General features: G+C 29.8%; 1 protein-coding gene and 1 pseudogene across 1 annotated transcript; one reads left to right on the top strand and one right to left on the bottom strand.

Annotated features, from left to right (window-relative positions):
* Window positions 1-599: 599 nt before the first annotated feature.
* Window positions 600-2,831, bottom strand: LOC100783968 (putative pentatricopeptide repeat-containing protein At1g12700, mitochondrial). The gene is made up of 2 exons (XM_014762233.3): window positions 2,550-2,831; window positions 600-2,467 (listed from the first exon to the last, which is right to left on the bottom strand). Exons 1-2 carry the CDS (start codon window positions 2,673-2,675, stop codon window positions 926-928), a joined length of 1,668 nt encoding a protein of 555 aa, XP_014617719.1. The 5' UTR covers window positions 2,676-2,831; the 3' UTR covers window positions 600-925.
* A 7,646-nt stretch (window positions 2,832-10,477) lies between these two features.
* Window positions 10,478-14,552, top strand: LOC106794443 (zinc finger MYM-type protein 1-like; annotated as a pseudogene).
* The last annotated feature ends 6,229 nt before the right edge of the window (window positions 14,553-20,781 follow it).

Here is a 20,781-nt window from a genome sequence, read left to right as displayed (position 1 = left end):
TGAAACTGACAAACAATCTTGTCTGTAACTTATCAGAATTAGAATTTGGGCTTAGGTTCAAACTCAACCCCAGAAAAACAGTTTATAAGGTGAGAATTGCCTAAACTTTATAGCACTACTGAGGACCCCCCCCCCCCGGCCAACACCCACCCACCCATCATCTAACATAACACATGTTAGCACACAAACGAAAAGGAACAAAAAATTCAGACTTTAGCAAATTGGCTTACACCCAGAGTCCATTAAAATGGCATGGTTACTAATATATGATTTTGAATTGGCCAGCCTTCTTTTCTTTGAGTTGTTGTGATTACCTAGTGCAGATATAATCCAGGAGAAATTAAAATGCCTTCATTAGAACATGTGAACAGAGGCCTAGGCAATCCATGTAGGAAGAAAGCATGAGAAACAATGGGTCTACTTCCATCCTTCACCAAGCTGTTTGCCTATTCACCATATGTTCACATCCTTTGTGCTAATTTAACATCTGAAAACTGTCATTTTTGTATCATACATGACAGCATTGTCGTATGCTTATTTTTTTTTGTTTTGTAAAAAGAGAACAAGAAGCAATCAGAAAAAAATAAAATTCAGTTTCACTTTCTATGCTTTTAGGTAAACAAAGTCAACTATAAGAGATAAAGCATTTCAAATAATCATGTCAGTTTCAGATTAGTTTCACAACTGAAACACTAACAATGAGGAGTGACTGAGTAAATCATTAAAGCAAGCATCCACAATACATTGAAAAGGAAAAGGATGGTTAAAACAAGACAGTAATCATTTGGCTATTGTTATATTTATAACATAAAAAATGAAGCTAAGTACATATCACCTTTAATCAAAAGTAAAGTGATATTGAGCCCATTGCATTGTCCATCTTCTTTTTCACGTGTAACTAGAAAGTTCTCATATAGTTTTAGTCTTACAACAACCCTCTACAAATCATTTGTCGAAGAAGTTTCTCTGCCTTATCATTCTCATCTTTTTTAAAGAGAGCATTGATGATAATGTCAAAAGTAACAGCATTAGGGACGCAACCATTTTCTTCCATTTTGGACAGCATGGTCAATGCTTCCTCAAGCAGGCCCTGTTTACAATGCCCATTGATCATAACATTGTATTTGTAGACATCGAGATGATATCCTTTAGTCAAAAGATCTTGAAAAGCCTCTTGTGCATCCTTAAGTCTTCCACCTTTACATAGTCCATCAAGAAGTATAGTGAATGTGAACGAACACGGTCGAATTCCCTGATCTTTCATTTTGTTGAACAATGCAATTGCCCTGTCAAGATGACCGTTTTTGCATAATCCATCTATTAAGGAATTGTAGGTGATTACATTTGCAGGTATACCTCTATCACGCATCTCATCAATAAGATCCCAAACATAAGATATTCTCCCTGATTTGCATAAACCATCAATAAGAGAACTGTATGTGACTATACCGGGAACCATATTTTTCTGATGCATTTCCTTAAAGAGATTTAATGCCTCGTCCACCATTTTATTCTTACAAAATCCGTTAATGAGGATCGTGTAACTGTGAACGTCAGGAGTCACTCCCATTAGGGACATAGCATTGAATACATGTTGTGCCTTCTTCAATTCATAAACTAAGAAGTATCCATCCATTAAAGTACTATACGTAATAACATCAGGTTTCACACATGCTTTCAGCATGACAGCTAAAACATTTTTGGCTTCTTTTACCTTTCCTTCTTTACATAATGCATCAACCAGTATATTATAGGTATAAACATTTGGGTTGATAGTTTTCAATACCATTTCATTTAACAAACCAATTGCTTCTTTCAACTTACTGGCGATGCAGAAGCCATATATTAGAGTAGTATAAGTGACAACATCAGCAGAAATTCCCTTGGCAGTCATTTCAGAAAATAAACCATAAGCCTCACTTACAAGTTGATATTTGCACAGGGCGTCAATAATTGTGTTGTACATTTCCACGTTAGGTTTAGTCAGTCGTCCATCAATCTTTCTCACCAACTTGATGGCACCTCTTGTGTCTCCTATCTTGCATACTCCATTGATCAAAGTCCCATAACTAACTTGGTCGAACTTAATTCCTTGTGCTAATAGCTTGTCGTGAAAGTGCAGTGCTTTATTGACTTGTCCCTTAAGACAGAGACCTTTGATGAGTGTTGTGAAGGTTATGGTGTGAGGCTGGTAACCCCTCTTGAGAATCTTGGCCAATACAGAGAAGCCGAAAGTGATTTGACCCATATGACAGAAACAATTAATGAGAATGTTCAAAGTAATAAGGTCAGGCTGAATTCCCTTGAGTTCCAATCGGTGAGAAAGGGAAACAGCGGTGGAATAGTGCTTGATCTTCGCAAAGGAATCTAAAATCTTGTTAAATTGGATGATGGGTGGGGTATGACGCATACACAGCATGCGATTGAATTGGGAAACGGCATCGTCAACATTTTGAATGGATGGGGGCTGAGAGTGAAAGTGAGAATGTGAGGAGTTTTGAAGAAAAGAGGAAAAATTGGGAATGGAAAGAGAGACAGAAAACCTTAACCTTCGTGAGAATGACATGGTTGAGAATGGATTGTGTTTGTTGGGGAGAAATCAAAGCTCGGTTTTCTCCGATTTCAGCTTCGGCGTAAAGCCAATGCAAGAACTTATGGAATGGAAGGCAGGGCATATACAAAACTTCTTTTCTCTTGACCAGAATTGCATGGTAATTTACTAAATTAGTGTAACTCCATAGTCTTTTAAATCTACTTTGTTTATTATAAAAATTAAAGTTTCACATTTGTTTTATTTTGAATTATTAAATTTGAAATATTTAATTTTCATCTTCTATATTTTTTAAATTTTCCATTAACATGATTTAATACTAATATTTTTAATTTAAAAATAATTCATTTAAAGTAACCATGATTAAAAATTATTAATATTTTTCTTTTAATTTTATTTTTCTCCACCATAAAATAGTATTTAACATTTTAAGTATTTTAAGTTTTAAAATATTTTTACTTTTCTATTGTTCTTTATTTTTTGTAAACTCTAATGTGGTCTGTTGTGTTTGAGAAAATTTCTATAGTTTTTTAAAATAAACAAAGATTTGCAAAGTAGTAATGACAAAATTCAAGGAAGTTACCAGTAAATTATGGGTAATTTGTAAAAAAATATTTAGAAAGTAAAAATCTTTTGCTTGCCTTTATTTTATTTTATTGTTTTTGAATTTTTTGTGAATAAACTTTGTAGTCATTTTTTTATATTTATCAATGTTACGAGCTTTTAAAATAAAAGATTTAGTTCACCCAAAAATTAGTTTTGGAGCATTCTAAAAAAAATCTTGCTTCTAGTATATAATAATGGTAAGTCATGACCTCCTATTTCAATATATATATTTTTTTAGAAGAAGGTTTCAGATCATATTTGTTCAGGGTGCAACTATTCCCTAAAATTGGCTGAAGGAAGTAGGTCTCGATTTGATTTTTTTTTTATGGAAACCAAGAAGAAAGGAGGTGCATCACAGTCTTTAAGGGGTGTGGGGAACTATGCTTAATGTGGAAGGACAATTTAGAGATGTATATTTCATCTTTTTTTTTTAAATGACTCAAAATAAACAATTTCAACTCTTAGTCATATATGGTTTTCCTGGTTAAAAAAGTATGAAGATGCATATCATGGACATCTTATAATCTTTAAAGACAGGAAATGATACCTCGTGGCTATGCATAGAGGACTATAATATCATTTCCTCTCCAAAAGATAAAAGCAGGGGCCCCAATGTTTTGGTAATATTCCTTGGAAGATAAAAGAAAGGACTCAATCTGAGTGTGTATTGACGAGTCCATTTCGGTAGAGAATGAGTTGGATGAACTACTATTGAAGGAAGAAATCATTTGGGAGACAAGGTGGTGGAGGGGTGACAAATATAGTTGATAATAATACGTTGGAGGTGTTGAATACTCCATTCAAACACGAGGAAGTGAAAGAGCTTGTTCTACAAACACTTTTGGAAGGTAGTGGGTGATGATATCACATAGCTTGTTTTGGATATTCTCATAGATCTCAACAACACCTATATATTGTTTTGATCCCTAAGACTAAAAATCCAAAACGGGCAACTGAATTTAAGCCTCGTTTATGTCACTACTAAAAAATGACTACACAGTGACAATTTTGTTATTAGGAAAGTGAAATTTATTTTTTAAACATACTAAAATGAGTATAAGAATCATCTTAGAATGTAGCATGGTAAGAATTTTGTCTTTATAAGAAAAAAAACAAGAATAATTTTATGCAATAATTGTCTTCGTTTTAATTTTCCCTATTTATGAAATTGTCATCGCGTCCCATTTGAAATCCCAAAATTGTTAGCACATTTGAGAAATTTAAATAAATTAATTTGAGAAATATATTTCTACAGGATACGGGGATCCTGCTTGCAAGAAACACAAGAGGCAGGAGAAAATGTTAACCTTGAGGTCATTAACAACCCTATCAAAATGGAATTTTAGTGAGTTCAGATATCTGAAAACCAATCTTTGGATCTGATACACCTAAACTGAACTTTGACTTCTTACCTTACTTGACTTTAGGTAAGTTAGTCTCCAAAACCGTTCTTAGCTCATCAGTCAACAGCCCTGAACACCAAATGTAATCAATAACCAATCATCATCATTCAGGACACTCTTGGCATTCTCTTTTGTGAAAAACATAAGTTTTATCATCCCATACATGATCATTGTAACACCTTGATAAATAACACCAGAAAGAGAGGAATACAAAGGTTGGAGGTTGTACAGATATGAGACTGAACAATGACTTAAAAAATTAATTAATATTATCTATACCAATAGGATACATCTATTTTTCAATAGTTGATCACTTAAGAACTCCACCTTAAAACATGTTTGGCTTTGAGTAGTTATGTGATGGTTGATCTTCTAAGAAGTTTTTCGGAAAGCGTGTGAGTGATAACAAAACATGTTCAAAAGTTTCATGTTGATTTGTGGAAATAGTCATTGATCTTAAAAGTGTGTTGATTTGTGAAGACAATCATTGATCTTAAAAGCAATCAAAATAGATTGTCGACATCTCGAATAAAACTGTCTACAAAGTGTTTTGATCAACTGGAATTGAGTAAAATGTAATGTGAAAGCCGAAACCGTCAAAAAGTCAAAAATTAAGGATGTTCAAGGAGACATCTTTATGTTTCATGAGAATCAATAAAATTTGTTAGGTTGATGATTGGAAATTTTTAGATAAATTTCCTAGGAATCAAAGAATTAAGCATATTTTTATTGATTATTTTAATTATTTATCACATTATATATGTACTGTAGTAAAGGAAAAATTAAAATCACTTCCATCATTTTTTTTTGTGAAAACTGAAAAAAAAAACATTTCTACATGAAACATCCTTTTCCAGGAATGATAGACGTACGAAACTAAGTTTTTCAACCTATGATTTCCGAAAAACCAAAAAATTTTCTTCTACTAAACGCCCCCTTAAAGTATTAATTTCTCACAGTACATAAATTATATAATAAGTATTGAAAAATTGTTGAAATTAGTCCCTAAACAATAACAAAATATATATAAAGTTAGAGAGACTAAATTGATTAATGTTTGAGGGCGTCGGGAGCGGAGGTGAAGGGGTTGAAGGAGCGGCGCTTGACAACCTTGCCGAACCTGTTGAGGTCGGAAACGGAGTTGCAAACGGCCTCCGTGTTGTGTCCAATATCGTCGAGGCCGTGCGCCTCCAAGAGAGCGTAACCCGACGCCGACTCGTAGAGGAGGAACAGCGCCATTGCAACCCTAAAACGGAGCAGTGACACAGTGTGAAACTCAGGAAAGTAAATGAAATGAATGGAGACACACTCAGAGTCACAGAAGAAGAAGAAGAGAGAGTAATGTTCAATACCCTATGCCTAAACCCCTCTTTTGCTGGGTATTGGGTTCATGGGCTTCACTGGCCCGTAGAAAAAACATTGGAAAAAAATGGTTGATAAAATATAATTAAGAAGGGATAATTTTTTTTATTTTTTGAAAGAAGGAGATAAATTCGGGAATAACCTTTGAGAATTACTTTTTACACTATTTTTTTAATTTCAAAATTATATCTGTGTAATTTCATGCATGATTATAAATAGCTCCTACAAAATTAACTTTGAGATCGTCTGTAAATTTTAAAAAAATAAATTTTGAGATTATCTATATTTTTTTAAAAAAATATGCTTAATAAAATTTTAGATTATTTATAATTTTAAAATTTAATTATAAAAAGTTTTTACGCTGTGAACTATATGGGTGTAAGGTGATTATTGTAATGGTCAATATATTTTCTAAAAAAAAAACACACACACACACACAATATTTTCTCAAAAAGCATCTCCTATAGTTTACGTGCCACATTTTCATGAATCTATACCCTCTATGAATCTTGGAGTGAAGAGAAAGCTGACCACAGATCATAGCTTGTAGTGGATATCCAGTTCAAAATCAGAATGTACGTACGTTATACATTGCCATTATGCACATCATATATATCTAGAATGTTATAGAGTTACTTTATTCTCCAAGCGTCACATCTTCCATTGATTCTTAATATTGGATTCACCATTTAATGTTAGATCTTTTGTTGGCTGAACAAAAAAAAACCATTTCATTCAAGTGGAGTGTCAGCACCTTTTAGCCACACCTAGTGGCACGTTTGGATTCACAGCAATGCTCATTATATATTATATATCGACAAATGTTAAGATATTGCTTAAGAAACTTAGAATTATTTTTATTGGAAAACGGAAATTTATGTTATCCACAATTATTTTTGCGTTTTCTTATATTTTCATAATAAATATTTTTTTTAATTAACGTCTTGAAAACACTGATTAATTGTTATATAATCGAACACTAGATAATCATTATATATATGACTGGTTTGGCGAAGGATTTACATTCTATATTGGCTTATACTAGTATTTTTCAAATGATTAGAGACTATGGTTTTCTTCTCAACAACAACATCTCCACCATGCGCAAGGGTCATTAATTTTATTACATGGGAGTTAATTAATTTCCTCTGACGATACAATTGCTCTTAACGTTCATGGGGAGCTCACTAGGTAATTCAAGACAAGTTGAATTCGAATGGTTGTTGCATGGTTTTGCTATACTCAGATTTCTTGCTTCCAAGACAAGTTGAGTTTGGGTTTTTCAATGCATTCCAAGTTAATTATTTAACCATCTGTAATACAACTTGTATTAAGGATTGACCGATTCATAATGTATTTGGGATATACCAAAGTAAATAATGAGGTGTGTTAAGTAACACCCTGCATTCCAATGATTCCACTTTGGACCCAAGGGGGAGCCGGACCAGGGAAATGCTAGAAAAATTCAAAGGGTGTTGCTAGGTACACCCAGCATTTTTTTTTAAAATGTCAAAATTAACCCTGCACTTTCTTTGCATTTGTGATGATTGTGCGTGAGGGGTGGTTCATAAATCTTACGAATCAACTTGATCCGTATACGCTTAATATCAACATGCGGATCAACTTGATCCGTATGTCTTTTACGGATTAACTTAAAAACTTACGAATCAAGAGTATTTCAGTTTTTTTTTCCTTAAGTACCGAATCCGTGCACCTAGCAACACCCAAATCTAAATCAGTTCAAAGATCAAAATAACAATGCATTTCTCTTTGGTCCAAAGGTCGGAATAGCAATGCATTGCCTCTAATAAAAAAAGTTTACTATTTCAAGCTATATTATGATCCATTGATTAAAAAAAAAAAAACTTGTACTTAAGTATGCTTTTCGTTTTAACTTGTTTTTTAAAATTTAATTTTTAAAAAGTAAGAGTGAAGGAAGAAAATAAGTTAACGTAAGCAAGAGCATGGTAACAAAAATTAAAAGTACAAAAATGAAACAACCTTATATAATCACCAAATGTTTTCTTAGGTAAGTGATTTGACACTTTCATCTCTTAACTTAACCAAGGTGGAGAAACGATACAATGTAAAGAAGGACTAATGCTCAATATCAATTGATTATAAAAAAAAATCAAAACAACTTCAAACTTAAAGGTGATAAAGGCAAAAAAAAAAAGTTTGAATCCAATTTTTGATAAATAAAAAAAGGTACATTTAATTTTGATTTAAAATTTAAAATTTTAGTCTTATTTCATCTAACGAATTCAAGTCGGTCCGACCTAGTTTGATACTTTTATTAAGAATGTTGAGTTTTTTTATTTTAGAAATTGGAAAAGAGATATTACTCTCGATTTTTTTTTCAAATACTACCATTTTTAATTGACGTTTGTTTTCGGTTTTCTTATTCTTAAAAACATAAACTATTTTTTAAGAATAAGAAATCAAATAATATTTTAGTTTGTGTATTGGATAGTATAAATTTTTATCTTTAATTTACAATTATTGTGTATAAAATACATATTCATAAAATAAAATGAAATAAATATTGAAAATATTTATTTTAACGAGATCAATATTATTCAAAATGTATATTTTAATTTTAATTTATAATATAAGAGGATGTGATCCAATCTACCTACTTTTTCTTATATAATTTCTATCAAAATTATTATTTAAAACTTAAAAGCCATACAATTTTCCTTCTTAAAGAGAGGTTGTATTTTGGAGAAGAAAAAACGAAAGTGAAGGCGTAAAAGCATATCTATATCTGTGTAAAATTATATAAAAAAAATTGGCTGTCCAAAAATGATAAAATTGGACATTGTAATATGTTGACACCTAGAGAGAATGAGGGTGTTTTGGTCATTATATTGTCCAGCAAACTGCCGCCACGTGCTATGAACACAAAAGTGAGAATTTTTTTTACACTTTTACCTTGTCTCTCATTCCATCATTCTCTCACTTTTTTTTAACCGTGCATTAGCACGGGTCCTATGCTATTTATATATAATAGTGGCAATACCAAATTCAACCTACCATATAACAGAACATTTAATTATTGGGTCAACAAAGAAAGAAAACCAGATCAAATTGCATATGCAGATTACCTTGGTTAATACAATCTAGCTAGATGCACATCCTATATTATTGACATGTGATTTAAAATTAGAAATTTTGAAAAAAATTACTATTGGACGTAAAGACTGGGACAAGGAGCACCGTATACGCTAACAACTAGCACATAAAAAAAGAATCTTAGTCTTTGATTTGTAATATCATGTGTCAAGGGACACTAAAAATTATGGAGATGATCCAATTCCTTTTGTTCACCAAAAAGTAGTTTAAAAAATACAAATAAATTTTTATGTTTTTTCTTACTATTTTAATATTTTTAATCTAAGCAGAGCAACCTGTAAGTAGTAACTGCTAGTAAACTAATAAAAGCATATTTTGTCCCTACACATTTTGATTTTTAAAACACATCGTATCATCTAATAATCTTAAAAGTAATATGTGTTTTTCTCGTTTGGTATTTCATCAATTTTCGTCACTTCATTGGGTGATTTCACACCTTATTATTACTAGTGGAAAAACCAACACTGTCACACCTGTGTGTTCGTATTTTTATTTCAATATTGTATATTTTTTTAGTTTAATATACTTTGTAATGTATACATAATTTTACTTCTTATATTTGTTACCATAACATGATAAATTATATATTATATTTGTAAATAAATGTCTATCTATACATAATTGATCGATCAAATCATTTGTTGTACACATAGTTGTCAATATCGGCGTAGCAGAGCGGACGATTCTAAAAATGGGATAGCGGATAGCGAAATGATCGCTATTTTAATGTTTTTATATATTTTAATATATATATATATATATATATATATATATATATAAGTTCAAAAACAGAAAAAATAACTCAAAAAACATAGTTATTTAAACAAAAGTTACAAAACATAAAGTAGAAAAATTTATTAAAAAGGATAAAATACCCTCCAAAACAAATTAAATAATTATGCTTAGAGGAACCGATTTTGTAGCACTTGCACCAATGGTCACATATAAATTTTTAGTTTTCCTACTAAATAATATATAAGAAAAAAATAATGTACTTAAATATAAATTATTTTATTTTATTTTATGTTATTTAAAATATTATTTATTTATTTTTATTTTTAATGATTTTTTATTTATGATATCAAATTTTAATAATTTTTTTAAAAAATAATTATATTTTTTATTTGAGATTAATAAAATTAAATAACATTAATTAATTTTCTTAATCAATATAAAATTAATTATTTGTAAGAGTAAAGAGAAATTACGAGTATTGCTACTAAAATAGATTAAATGAGAACAAAAAGAGGAGATAAAGGAAAGAGATAAGAAAATCAGAAAAAGATCAAAAGGAAAGAACGCAGAGTAGGAGTAAGCAGAAGTGCAGAACAATGGAGCAGAGCAGCAACAGTGGTTGGAACGTAGAGCAGCAATGACACAGGAACGGTGGACACAGAGCAGCTAGGGTTTCCGCGCAACAATGGAGCCCCAAATCGTGAAACAACAGGTTTTAGAAGACAAACCAAAAACCAAAAATACTCTCACTTACCCTCATTAAGTGAGGGTATTTTTGGAATTTCTCATACTTCGACGTAGCGACACGAAAAACCGTTCCGCACCCCATGCCGCTCCACCGCGATAGCGGCTGCTCCAGCCGCAACCTTAATCCGCGCCGCTACACCCGTGTCCGTCACGGATGGCTGTCACTCCGCCGCTATAGCAGCTGCTATGGCCGCTATTGACAACTATGATTGTACATATTTGAATATCATTTTATTTGATAAATGCATTTATGAAATATTAAAATGGTAACATTATTATGTCAAATGTTGAATTTTTTCTTCTTATTTTGATATTTAATTATATTTGTTCTTAGGGTATATATACTTCAATTCTAAGAATTTTTTGATATATTTCAAAGTAAGATATGTGGTGAAAAGAAAAATAAGGGAAATGAAGAAATATATAAAGCAAATATAAAAAATGTGTAAAAATTAGATTATTTGAACATTTTTCCAAATGTAATTGAAAACAAAAAAAAAATCATTCAAGCCATGTTCCATTTGATAATGTTCTTTAATATAACACATATCCATCACACTTGAAAAAAAAACGTGAATGACCAAAGTGGTTGAGTTTTTGCGACTAGAAGAGACACAATTGTTACTTACATGGGTTATATTATTTGTCCTAGCATTCCAATACTCAAACACAAAAAAAAAAAAAAAATCAAAACTTAATCTTTAACCAATTTTAGAACCCCACTTGAAAGTAGTCACAAAATTTCACCTCTAAACATGGTGTTACTGCAAAAAGAAGACACACAGAGGAATCAGGCAGACACATTCATAAAACATAGAGAATTCAAGGGTTCCAATTTTAGTGGTTCATAGTCAGAGAAAAAAGGTTTGTAGAAACAACCAGAGGATGTACATGAAGGAAGTGGTTTGAGCAGTGCAAAGTTGCAATGATGTTGTAATGGGATGGCACAACGACGTCAAGCTAAGGGACAATGCAATGGCGGTGCAGCGGGATGGCGCAACAACGAGCAAAGGAACGGTGGTGAGTGTGCTATATAGGAGTTGGTGTGCATTTAGGTAGTGGTAGACCCACGTGTATCCCAGGGTGGGCAGGTGCACTCCCTGAATAAAAAAAGAGACTTATGGCTTCTATGTTGGTGATGATGATTAGTGAACTTTATTTGTTTCTCTTTCTTTATTATTATTTTTATCTAACCAAAGTAATTTGTTGTCTTTTTCTACCCTTTCATCCCTTCTCCCACACATTTCTTGTTTCTCTTTCATTATTTTAAATTATTTGTCTCTTCCACTTCTACTTTCACGTTTTCTAGTGAGTTATTCCGCTTTTACTTTAAACTCTCTCACATGTTTGCATAGCGGAGTTAGAAAAATGGAGAGCTCATGAGCAGATGAGGGTTATATGAGGCTGCAACTCTACAAGTCTACAAGAGCAAGGAAAATCACAACAATTCAACAAGCAAAGAAAGATTTAGGTACCAAATTACCGATAATTGTTATAACTTATAAACATGTCTCTCAGGTTATGCGTTTTTTCACAAATCCTTTTCTTTTTTCCCCTTAAGTTTGATATATAAATAATATAATTATATATTAATTATGTTTCATGAATTTATAGATTTTTAATTTTTATGAATATTTTAAATTTAGAATTATTAATTTCTTTTAAATTATAAATAGATCGTGGATAGATTTTTGAAGAGGAAATTACCATCAAATGAGCAATAATCTTCATCAAAATCTTGTGAATCAAGTCTCCAACATCAACGAATTGAAATTAATTTGGAAGACTTTCCATTAGATCTAGGAAAGCGAATTAAAATTTCAGTATATCATCCTAATGATCGAGATAAGATACGAAGAGCATATTTACAAAGAGGACCATGCCAACCTACTCAACATAATTTTCCCCAAAGAAAAATTGGAAAGTCTTTAAGAAGATTTTGTCCTTCTTGGTTTAATGAATTTGGCAACTGGTTGGAGTATAGCATAGAAAAAGATGTTGCATTTTGCTTGTGTTGTTATCTTTTTAGGCATGATTTTGGAAAGCAATCAGGTGGTGATACATTTGTGATAGAGGGATTCACAAATTGGAATAAGAAAGAAAGACTTTCATCTCATGTTGGAGGTCCTAATAGTGCTCATAACATTGCTTGGAGGAAGTGTCAAGATTTAATGAATCAAAATCAACATATTGAAGTTGTTATATCTAAGCAATCTGAATAAGTTCATGACTTGTATCGAAGGCGTTTGACAGCGTCAATTGATTGTATTCATTTTCTATTAAAGCAAGGATTAGCTTTCCGTGGTCATGATGAATCAACCAATTCTGCTAACCAAGGTAATTTCCTAGAACTTCTTAGATTTCTTGTTGAACACAATGAATCAATAAATCATGTTGTCTTGGAAAATGCTTCCGAAAATCATCAATTAATTGCTCCAAAAATCCAAAAAGATATTGTTAATGCTGCTGCATTAGAAACCACTAATGTTATTATTACTAATCTTGGAGATGAATTATTTGCTATCATTGTTGATGAAGCACGTGACATATCAAACCAGGAGCAAATGACTATTGCTTTGCGTTATGTTAACAAAAAGGGAAGTATTGTTGAGCGTTTTTTTGGTATGGTTCACGTTAAAGATACTACGGTTTTATTACTGAAAATGACAATTGATGAATTATTTTGTAAACATGGGCTTAGTATATCAAGAATTTGTGGACAAGGTTATGATGGTGCTAGCAACATGCAAGGGGAATTTTCTGGTCACAAAAGTTTGATCTTAAAGGAGAATTCATCTGTTTTTTATGTACATTGTTTTGCTCATCAATTACAACTCACAATAGTTGTTGTTGCAAAAAATCACATTCAGGTTGCCTCTCTTTTTAATTTGATGTCCACTTTATTAAATGTTGTTGGGGGATCTTGCAAACGACATGGCATGCTTCGTGAAAAACAAATAAATTATGTTAGAGAGGCATTGGGAAAAGGAGAAATTCCTAGTGGACAAGGTTTGAATCAAGAAACTAGTCTTAAACGAGTTGTTGATACTCGTTGGGGTTCACATTATGCAACTTTGATCAATTTGATATTGATGTATTCTTCTATAATTGATGTTCTTGAAATTATAAAAGAAGATGGATCAAATGCACATCAAAGAGCTGAAGCAAATGGTCTTTTACATTTGCTAAAAGATTTTGATTTTGCATTCACATTGCATTTGATGAAAAATGTCTTGGGTATTTCAAATGAATTGTCACAAGCATTGCAAAGGAAAGATCAAGACATCATCAATGCTATGAACTTGGTTAACATCACAAAGCTACGATTGCAAACTATGAGGTATAATGGATGGGAGTCTTTACTGTAGGAAGTAAATTCATTTTGTGATAAGCATTTCATTAACATTCCTAATATGTAAGACATATTTTTTTCTAAGGGAAGATCACGACGTGGAGGTAAAGCTCAAGCTATCACAACTGAGCATCATTATCGTGTTGAATTATTTTATACTGTTGTGGACATGCAACTTCATGAACTTAATGATCATTTTACAGAGACAAATACTCAGTTGCTTCTTTGCATGAATTGTTTGAATCCAACCAATTTATTCTCTACTTTTGATAAGGCAAGGATAATTGAATTTGCAAAGTAGATGCTTGATAATCAACTTGAGACTTACATCATTGATATGCGTAGCAATGTAGAATTTTTATCTTTGAAAGGAATCAAAAATCTTTCAGAGAAGTTGGTTGAAACTGGAAGACATATTGTTTATCCATTAGTTTACCTTCTTTTGAAGTTAGCAATGATTTTTCCTGTTGTCACATCAACTGTGGAAAAAGCCTTTTCTACCATGAAAATTGTGAAAAATAGGTTGTGTAATCGGTTGAGAGATGCATGGATGAATGATTGTCTAATAACTTATATTGAGAAAGATGTGTTCAATAAGATTGACAATGAACTGATCATTTAGCGATTTCAAAACATGAAATCACGTAGAGGACAACTATAAGGTATGTAATTTATTTGAATAAATACATTAAAATTTTATGATTTTGGTACTTATGTCTTTATCTTCATATGCATAATGATAATTATTATTAATTTATATTATTTGAAAAATAAATTGTCCCCATTGACTCAGGGTCTTAGATCTGCCACTGTGTTTAGGGTTGTGAAGAGAGAAGATAAGTGAAAACGCACGGGTAAATTGTGAGAGTTGTAAAATATAAATTGTTTTCAAGCACAAAAGCGTGAATGATCACGTTGGAGCATTTACATCTTCAAGTGTAAAATAAGAAGAAGAAAAATGTGTAAAAGAGTTGCTTAGCAATTGATGGTAGGACCATGGAGGAGTTAAAAAAATGGAGAGGAAAAGATGGATATGCCCTTTCCCTCTTCATGTGTTTGATTACATCCATAGTTGTTAATATTTTGTTAATTAAGGGCATAATGGTCTAATAAAAGTGGAGACCAAAAGGTGGTTATCAAAAGAAGTATTTCCTTTATCTATTGGTATAGATATTCTAACAAGCTTTTCGTATATTATACAAATATTTTTAAAATTTCAAGTAAAATTTATACAAAAAAATAACTTAAAGAGATATTAGACATTAAAATTGCGAACTTTTTAAAAGTGAATGATAAAATATCTTAGTTAAAATATGGTGACTAAAATTGCATATTTGAGAAAATAGAGGGACGGAAATTATATTTTAGTCTATTTATTAATATGATGTATTAAAATTCAAATTGAAGAACTAAATTTAAATTTGAATTAATTAATAACATCGTAATTTTCAAATTTAGTTTATCTAAAAAAGAGACGTCTAAAAAAATTTCAATATTCAAAATTAATAAATAATTCTAATTTAAACTGAAATTGAATTTAAGTAATACTGTTTAAAAATATAAAAATATAAATAAAAATAAAATCAGATACAAAATACAAGAAAAGTCAATGACATAATGAGAAAGATTTTTCTAAAAAAAATTCAATTTTTAATATTTATTATATTATAATTAAAAGTCACAAATAATAAATATATTAAAATATAGATTATATTTTATATTTATAATTTTCAATTTAAATTAATCATGATATCAACTATAGAAAATTATTTTAGAAAAACTATTAACATTCAACTTAGTGATAGATATAAAGAAATTAAGGTAGATTGTTTATAATGTGACATAAGTTTATTTTTAATTATTAAAAATTTGTTTTAAAAATTAATTGAGAACAAGAAATATATTTTTTTAAAGAAATAAAAAAAGCTACATGTTTAATATATAGGATAGGATGAGACATGCGTTTCAATGAATGTAAAAATAATTCTTAAAAATAATTTTATTCAAGAATAACTTTTAAAAAATACTTTCATTGGAGTATAAAAGTTAATTAGCAGATAAAGTGGGAAAATGGATTAGTGGCTAGTGCTCTTTTAGGGATTTTTTTAAATAGAAAGAATGAAATCACTTATTCCTTTTACATGTTGCTTTTCTTGTTTTTTCAATTACCGAATAATATTTTCAAAAAATAAAATTTAATGCTTTAGTTAGGTGCCAATTTTTAAATCAGGGAGAGAGAACCAAAGGAAAAGGTGATTGAATCCTGAATCAAACTGATTTAGACAGTGTTAGGTTTTGAATATTTCCACTAAGTAGTGGTCATTAGATTCAAGAGGAGTATTATTGAATTGGAAACAAGATTCTATTTTACTGCTCAACATAGTCTTAATGGATTCCCCAACCCAAAAAATATTTGTACGGAACCTATCATATGTATCCGCATTCCATTTTATTGTAAAAGCTAATGTTTCATAAAAACAAAAGCAAAACAATTAAAATAGAAAAAGAAGTAAGAAAAATGTTAGCATGATACAAAATGATATTAGTTTATTACACTTTTTTAGGGTTAGTTGATTACACAAATTTAAAAATAAATTTATAACGATATATTTTTTTAATTTTTAATTAAGAGTCATCTACGTATATTATATATGAAATAAAATCATACACAAAAAAATACTTATTAGGAATTTAGGCTTGTCTTTATAGTGAAATAGTTTTTGTTAAAAAAACTTTATTAATATAGACATAATGTGCCTATTCTAATTAACAATATGATATTAATTATATTAATAACAAGTTTGTTGACATTGATAAATTTATAGATACCACTAGTATAGTATGTATGATATCATATTGGTAGTGTAAACTCACAATATCTATTAAATTTATGTTAGTTAAAGATTATATAATTTATATAATGACAATAAAACTAAACAATACTAACACTAACAGTTTTTTTTTTTGTAAGTATATACTAACATTGTTTTATTGTCATATCAATCATTCACGGCTTTTTAATTGAATATTACAGTAGTTATGAACATTTCTAAAAGATAAATAAAAAAGGACAAAAAGAGAAGAAAGAAAATTGATGAATTCAATGCTAATGTTAGTTACATCAACCCAATGCAAATGTTCCAAGGCATGCGAGAGCTGTAATCTGTGCAACATGATCACATAAAGAGAAGTCTTACCTTATTGCTAAGATTCGTGGTGGCCAAGTTGCTTCCCACGTACTCGTCACACATGCTTGTTTGATTCCTTTCATCTTCACCTTCTTGTTTGTCTCTTGAAAAAAGAATTAACTAACGCATGCTTTATTAGGGTCAAAGAAGAAATAAGGAAGTTAAGCATGGCTTGTCCATAATAGCCTCTTACAACGACTTTTTGGAACGCGTTATGATTGTACTTATAAAAATAATGTTACTAACTTGGGTCCTAATCGTGATTATTTGGTCTGTGGATGGATGTTTTGGGTGAGCAAGCTGATTAATTGTCCCCTTGATAGATAGATGCGACACTTACTGGAATGTTTGGCAAATAATGAAATTTCCAAGGAGATAAGGGTATGGTTATTCGGTGAACCTCTGAAATACTAACAAATTTTCCTTTTAGATCTTTCAAAATTCCAATCACCAACATCCAAGAATATGCCCTAATTATAGTAAGATCTTGTATTGAGGTTCTTGTCGTTGGTGCATGTTTTGGAGTATCACGTAGATATAGGTACCTGTGCGTACGTGACAGCAATGCCTTCACAACAATCCAGTTGGGGGAAACAGCAAAATAGATGTATATTAAAGTTAGGATAAACTATGCTTTTTATAAATCAAAATACGTTTAAATTTAAATTTAAATTTTTTTTAAAAAATTAATATATTTTTAGTGTTTATATATATTTATTAAAAGGGACTTGATTTTAGTCCTTCACCGAGGACTGAAAACACATGTTTAGTAAGCTTTGGCATGCATATGGTTCATAAATATAAATTCGATTCTAACTTGTTTTGAAGGTTTGGTTAAACTTAAAAGTTTTTTTTTTTTATGGATAAATGCTTACGAGTCTACTTACATGATCTAGTTGATTTGAAGGCTTAATAATAATGAGATCATGATTTTTTATTTTTCTAAATATTCATTATAGACTTAATTTATGGTGTCATCTTTAACTTACCATCACTTATGACTATCACCCAAAAAATTATAACCAAAATTATATTACATATTACTTTTCATCAAATCATGTTTGACTTGAATAAGCCTCACTTGTTAAAAAAATCTAAAATCAAAGACCATCAAGTATTTATCATATATTTCACTTGTTAGGCTTGACTTAATCATTCTTAGCTTATATAGTTATGTATGTCAAACTACTTGTTAGGGGTTGGACTTTCAAATAGGACAAATCATTAAAGTAAGCTTTAACTTCCACTTGTCAAGAGTGAATTCCAATTGTTTTCATTATAAATATGATTATCAATACTAGTATCACTCAACATTATTGTTGTCACTACTAATGTCATTGTTATCACTGTTATTGTCACTACCACATCATTATATTGTCATCAACATAATCTTGTCATTGTTACTGAAATCACTATTGATGTCATAACTATCTTTATTATCTCTATCGTAGTTGTTATCACCATCACAATTGTTATTTTTTACTATTATTATTATTGTTGTTATTAGTGTCATTATCACTTGTTAAGGCAAAACAATTAAACAAACATGTCCTTAAACTAATTTTAACATGATAGGAAACTTTCAAAGTGAGTTTATTTTAAAATTAAAAATTAGAAGAAAGAAACTAGAGAAATGTTATAAACATACTTTTAGGCACACACTTTTTTAAACACATCATCTCTTAATTTAAATTTGTTGAAAATCACAAAAAATTGTGAGTACTTAATGAGCCTCTCTCCTAATTTTGTAATTGTAAATACTTGTAAGCTTGAACAATAATAGAGTGTGTTAAAAAGATAGTGACAAAAAATGTGTTCTTAGCACTGCTAAAAAAACTAAACTACAGTCATTTTTAAAAAAACTAAAAACAAATGTAATTCTTAATTTTTTGAAACTTACAACTAAAAACCAGTGCAAATAACTCACATTAAATTTAAGTTAATATGAATTATAAATATACAAATACATATCACATTACATTCCTCTCCCTCTCTTATCATCTCATCTCATTATTATACTTCTTCCATTTCAATTTTTTGGTTGTTTTACAATTTATGTTTCTGCAATTTTTTTTTTCAATTTTACTCTTATATTTTTTTTGAGTAGTTAAGATTGTTTTTTTAGTAGAATTTTGATTTTTACAGGATACTTATAATTAAGTATTAGTGCTATTTCTTAGTACAAAATAGTTAAAAAATTGTTCCATGGGAATATAAATGAAGTAATTAGAAATAATATAAAAAATAGTATAAAACAATAATTAAGTGAAGGTAATTTAATCTAAATTTATATAAATTAAGAATTTCTCAAATTTTGTGATATAACCTTAAACCCTTTAAAACATCAAAGTTTTGGAAGGGGAGACTAAAGATTTAGGGTATTTATAACTGGTGTCATTAAGATATTGATTAAGAAAATAAAAAAAAAATTATTAAAAATATCATAGAAAAATATAAAAAAATCATAAAAAATATAATTTTGCACATCTCAATTTGAGACCAAAGTGAGTAGTAATAAACTAAGCGATTTTTCTAAGTTGTGCAACTTTTCACAAGTTAAGCTTTATTAATAATCCACTTTCAATAAACTTTAATTAACTAATTAATTATACAATTCTTTGGAAAAAATAACTATCTCTCTTATTTATTTTATAAGACCCACTTCAATGTAATCTCTCTCTTCTCATTAAAAAAATAATAATCATTAACCGTATTTAAGTAAATTTACAAAATAAATAACAAATATAATTGTTTTAAAATAATCATGATTAATATTTGTTTGATAAAATGCAGAAAGCAAATTTTAGATAAATTATATATAGAATACTGCAATTATTAATCAAATTGTTATAAAAATTGTATAACAAAAAAATAGTATAACAGTGGTAGTATTATAAAAATCGAAAAAAAGATAGAAAGCATAACAATCGTAGTATATATTATCATCACTTCTTTTTTTTTTTTGCTGGATTAAAACAAAATACTTTCTTGGTAAAAAAAAAAGACATTTTATGTAACAAATATTAATTGAGGCCTCTTATGCAATGGTTGCTACGTACACTTCGGTTGAGGCAAAAAAAATATTATATAAAATTTTTATTTAGAATTTGTTTTCTGCATTTTAAGTAACAAATATTAATAACGATTTATCATACAAAAATTAATTATTATTGTTATTTATTTTGTAAATTTACTTAAAAAATATTAGTAATTGTTATTAGTTTAATGGAAAGTGAGATTACAAACGGGTCTATAAAATAAATAGAAGAAAAATAATTACTGTTCCCTAAAAATTTAACCTGTACATGTGCAAGTTTACATTAGTTAGAAAAATTGTAAATTCTAAATACCGAACTCAGGATTTATGATCATTAAAACAGATTGATATGTTTAATGCAAAATGTACTATTGCATGATGTGACCACTTTACAGCCAAACAAACAAACAAGTATGGAGACATAGCAGAGTAGAGGCCAATACAAACGTGGAAAACCCACAAACCATTGTTTAGGTAATGGCCGACCAAGCACAAGTTAGTGGGAGACAATCAAAACTTTACCCAATTCTCTTTCCCTCTCTCACACACTCACCTTCTTTTCTTTGCCTTTCTTTTGCAAGATGTAGTTTGCCTTTGTCTTTGCATATATAAATACTACTACTAAAAGACGCTTTTATATGTGAAAGTGTATTGAATTTTAATTT

This window comes from Glycine max (assembly GCF_000004515.6).
Source record: "Glycine max cultivar Williams 82 chromosome 9 unlocalized genomic scaffold, Glycine_max_v4.0 Gm09_scaffold_165, whole genome shotgun sequence".
Lineage (NCBI taxonomy): Eukaryota > Viridiplantae > Streptophyta > Magnoliopsida > Fabales > Fabaceae > Glycine > Glycine max.
Note: the sequence above shows the minus strand (reverse complement) of the source record. Positions and strands in the feature narration are given on the sequence as shown.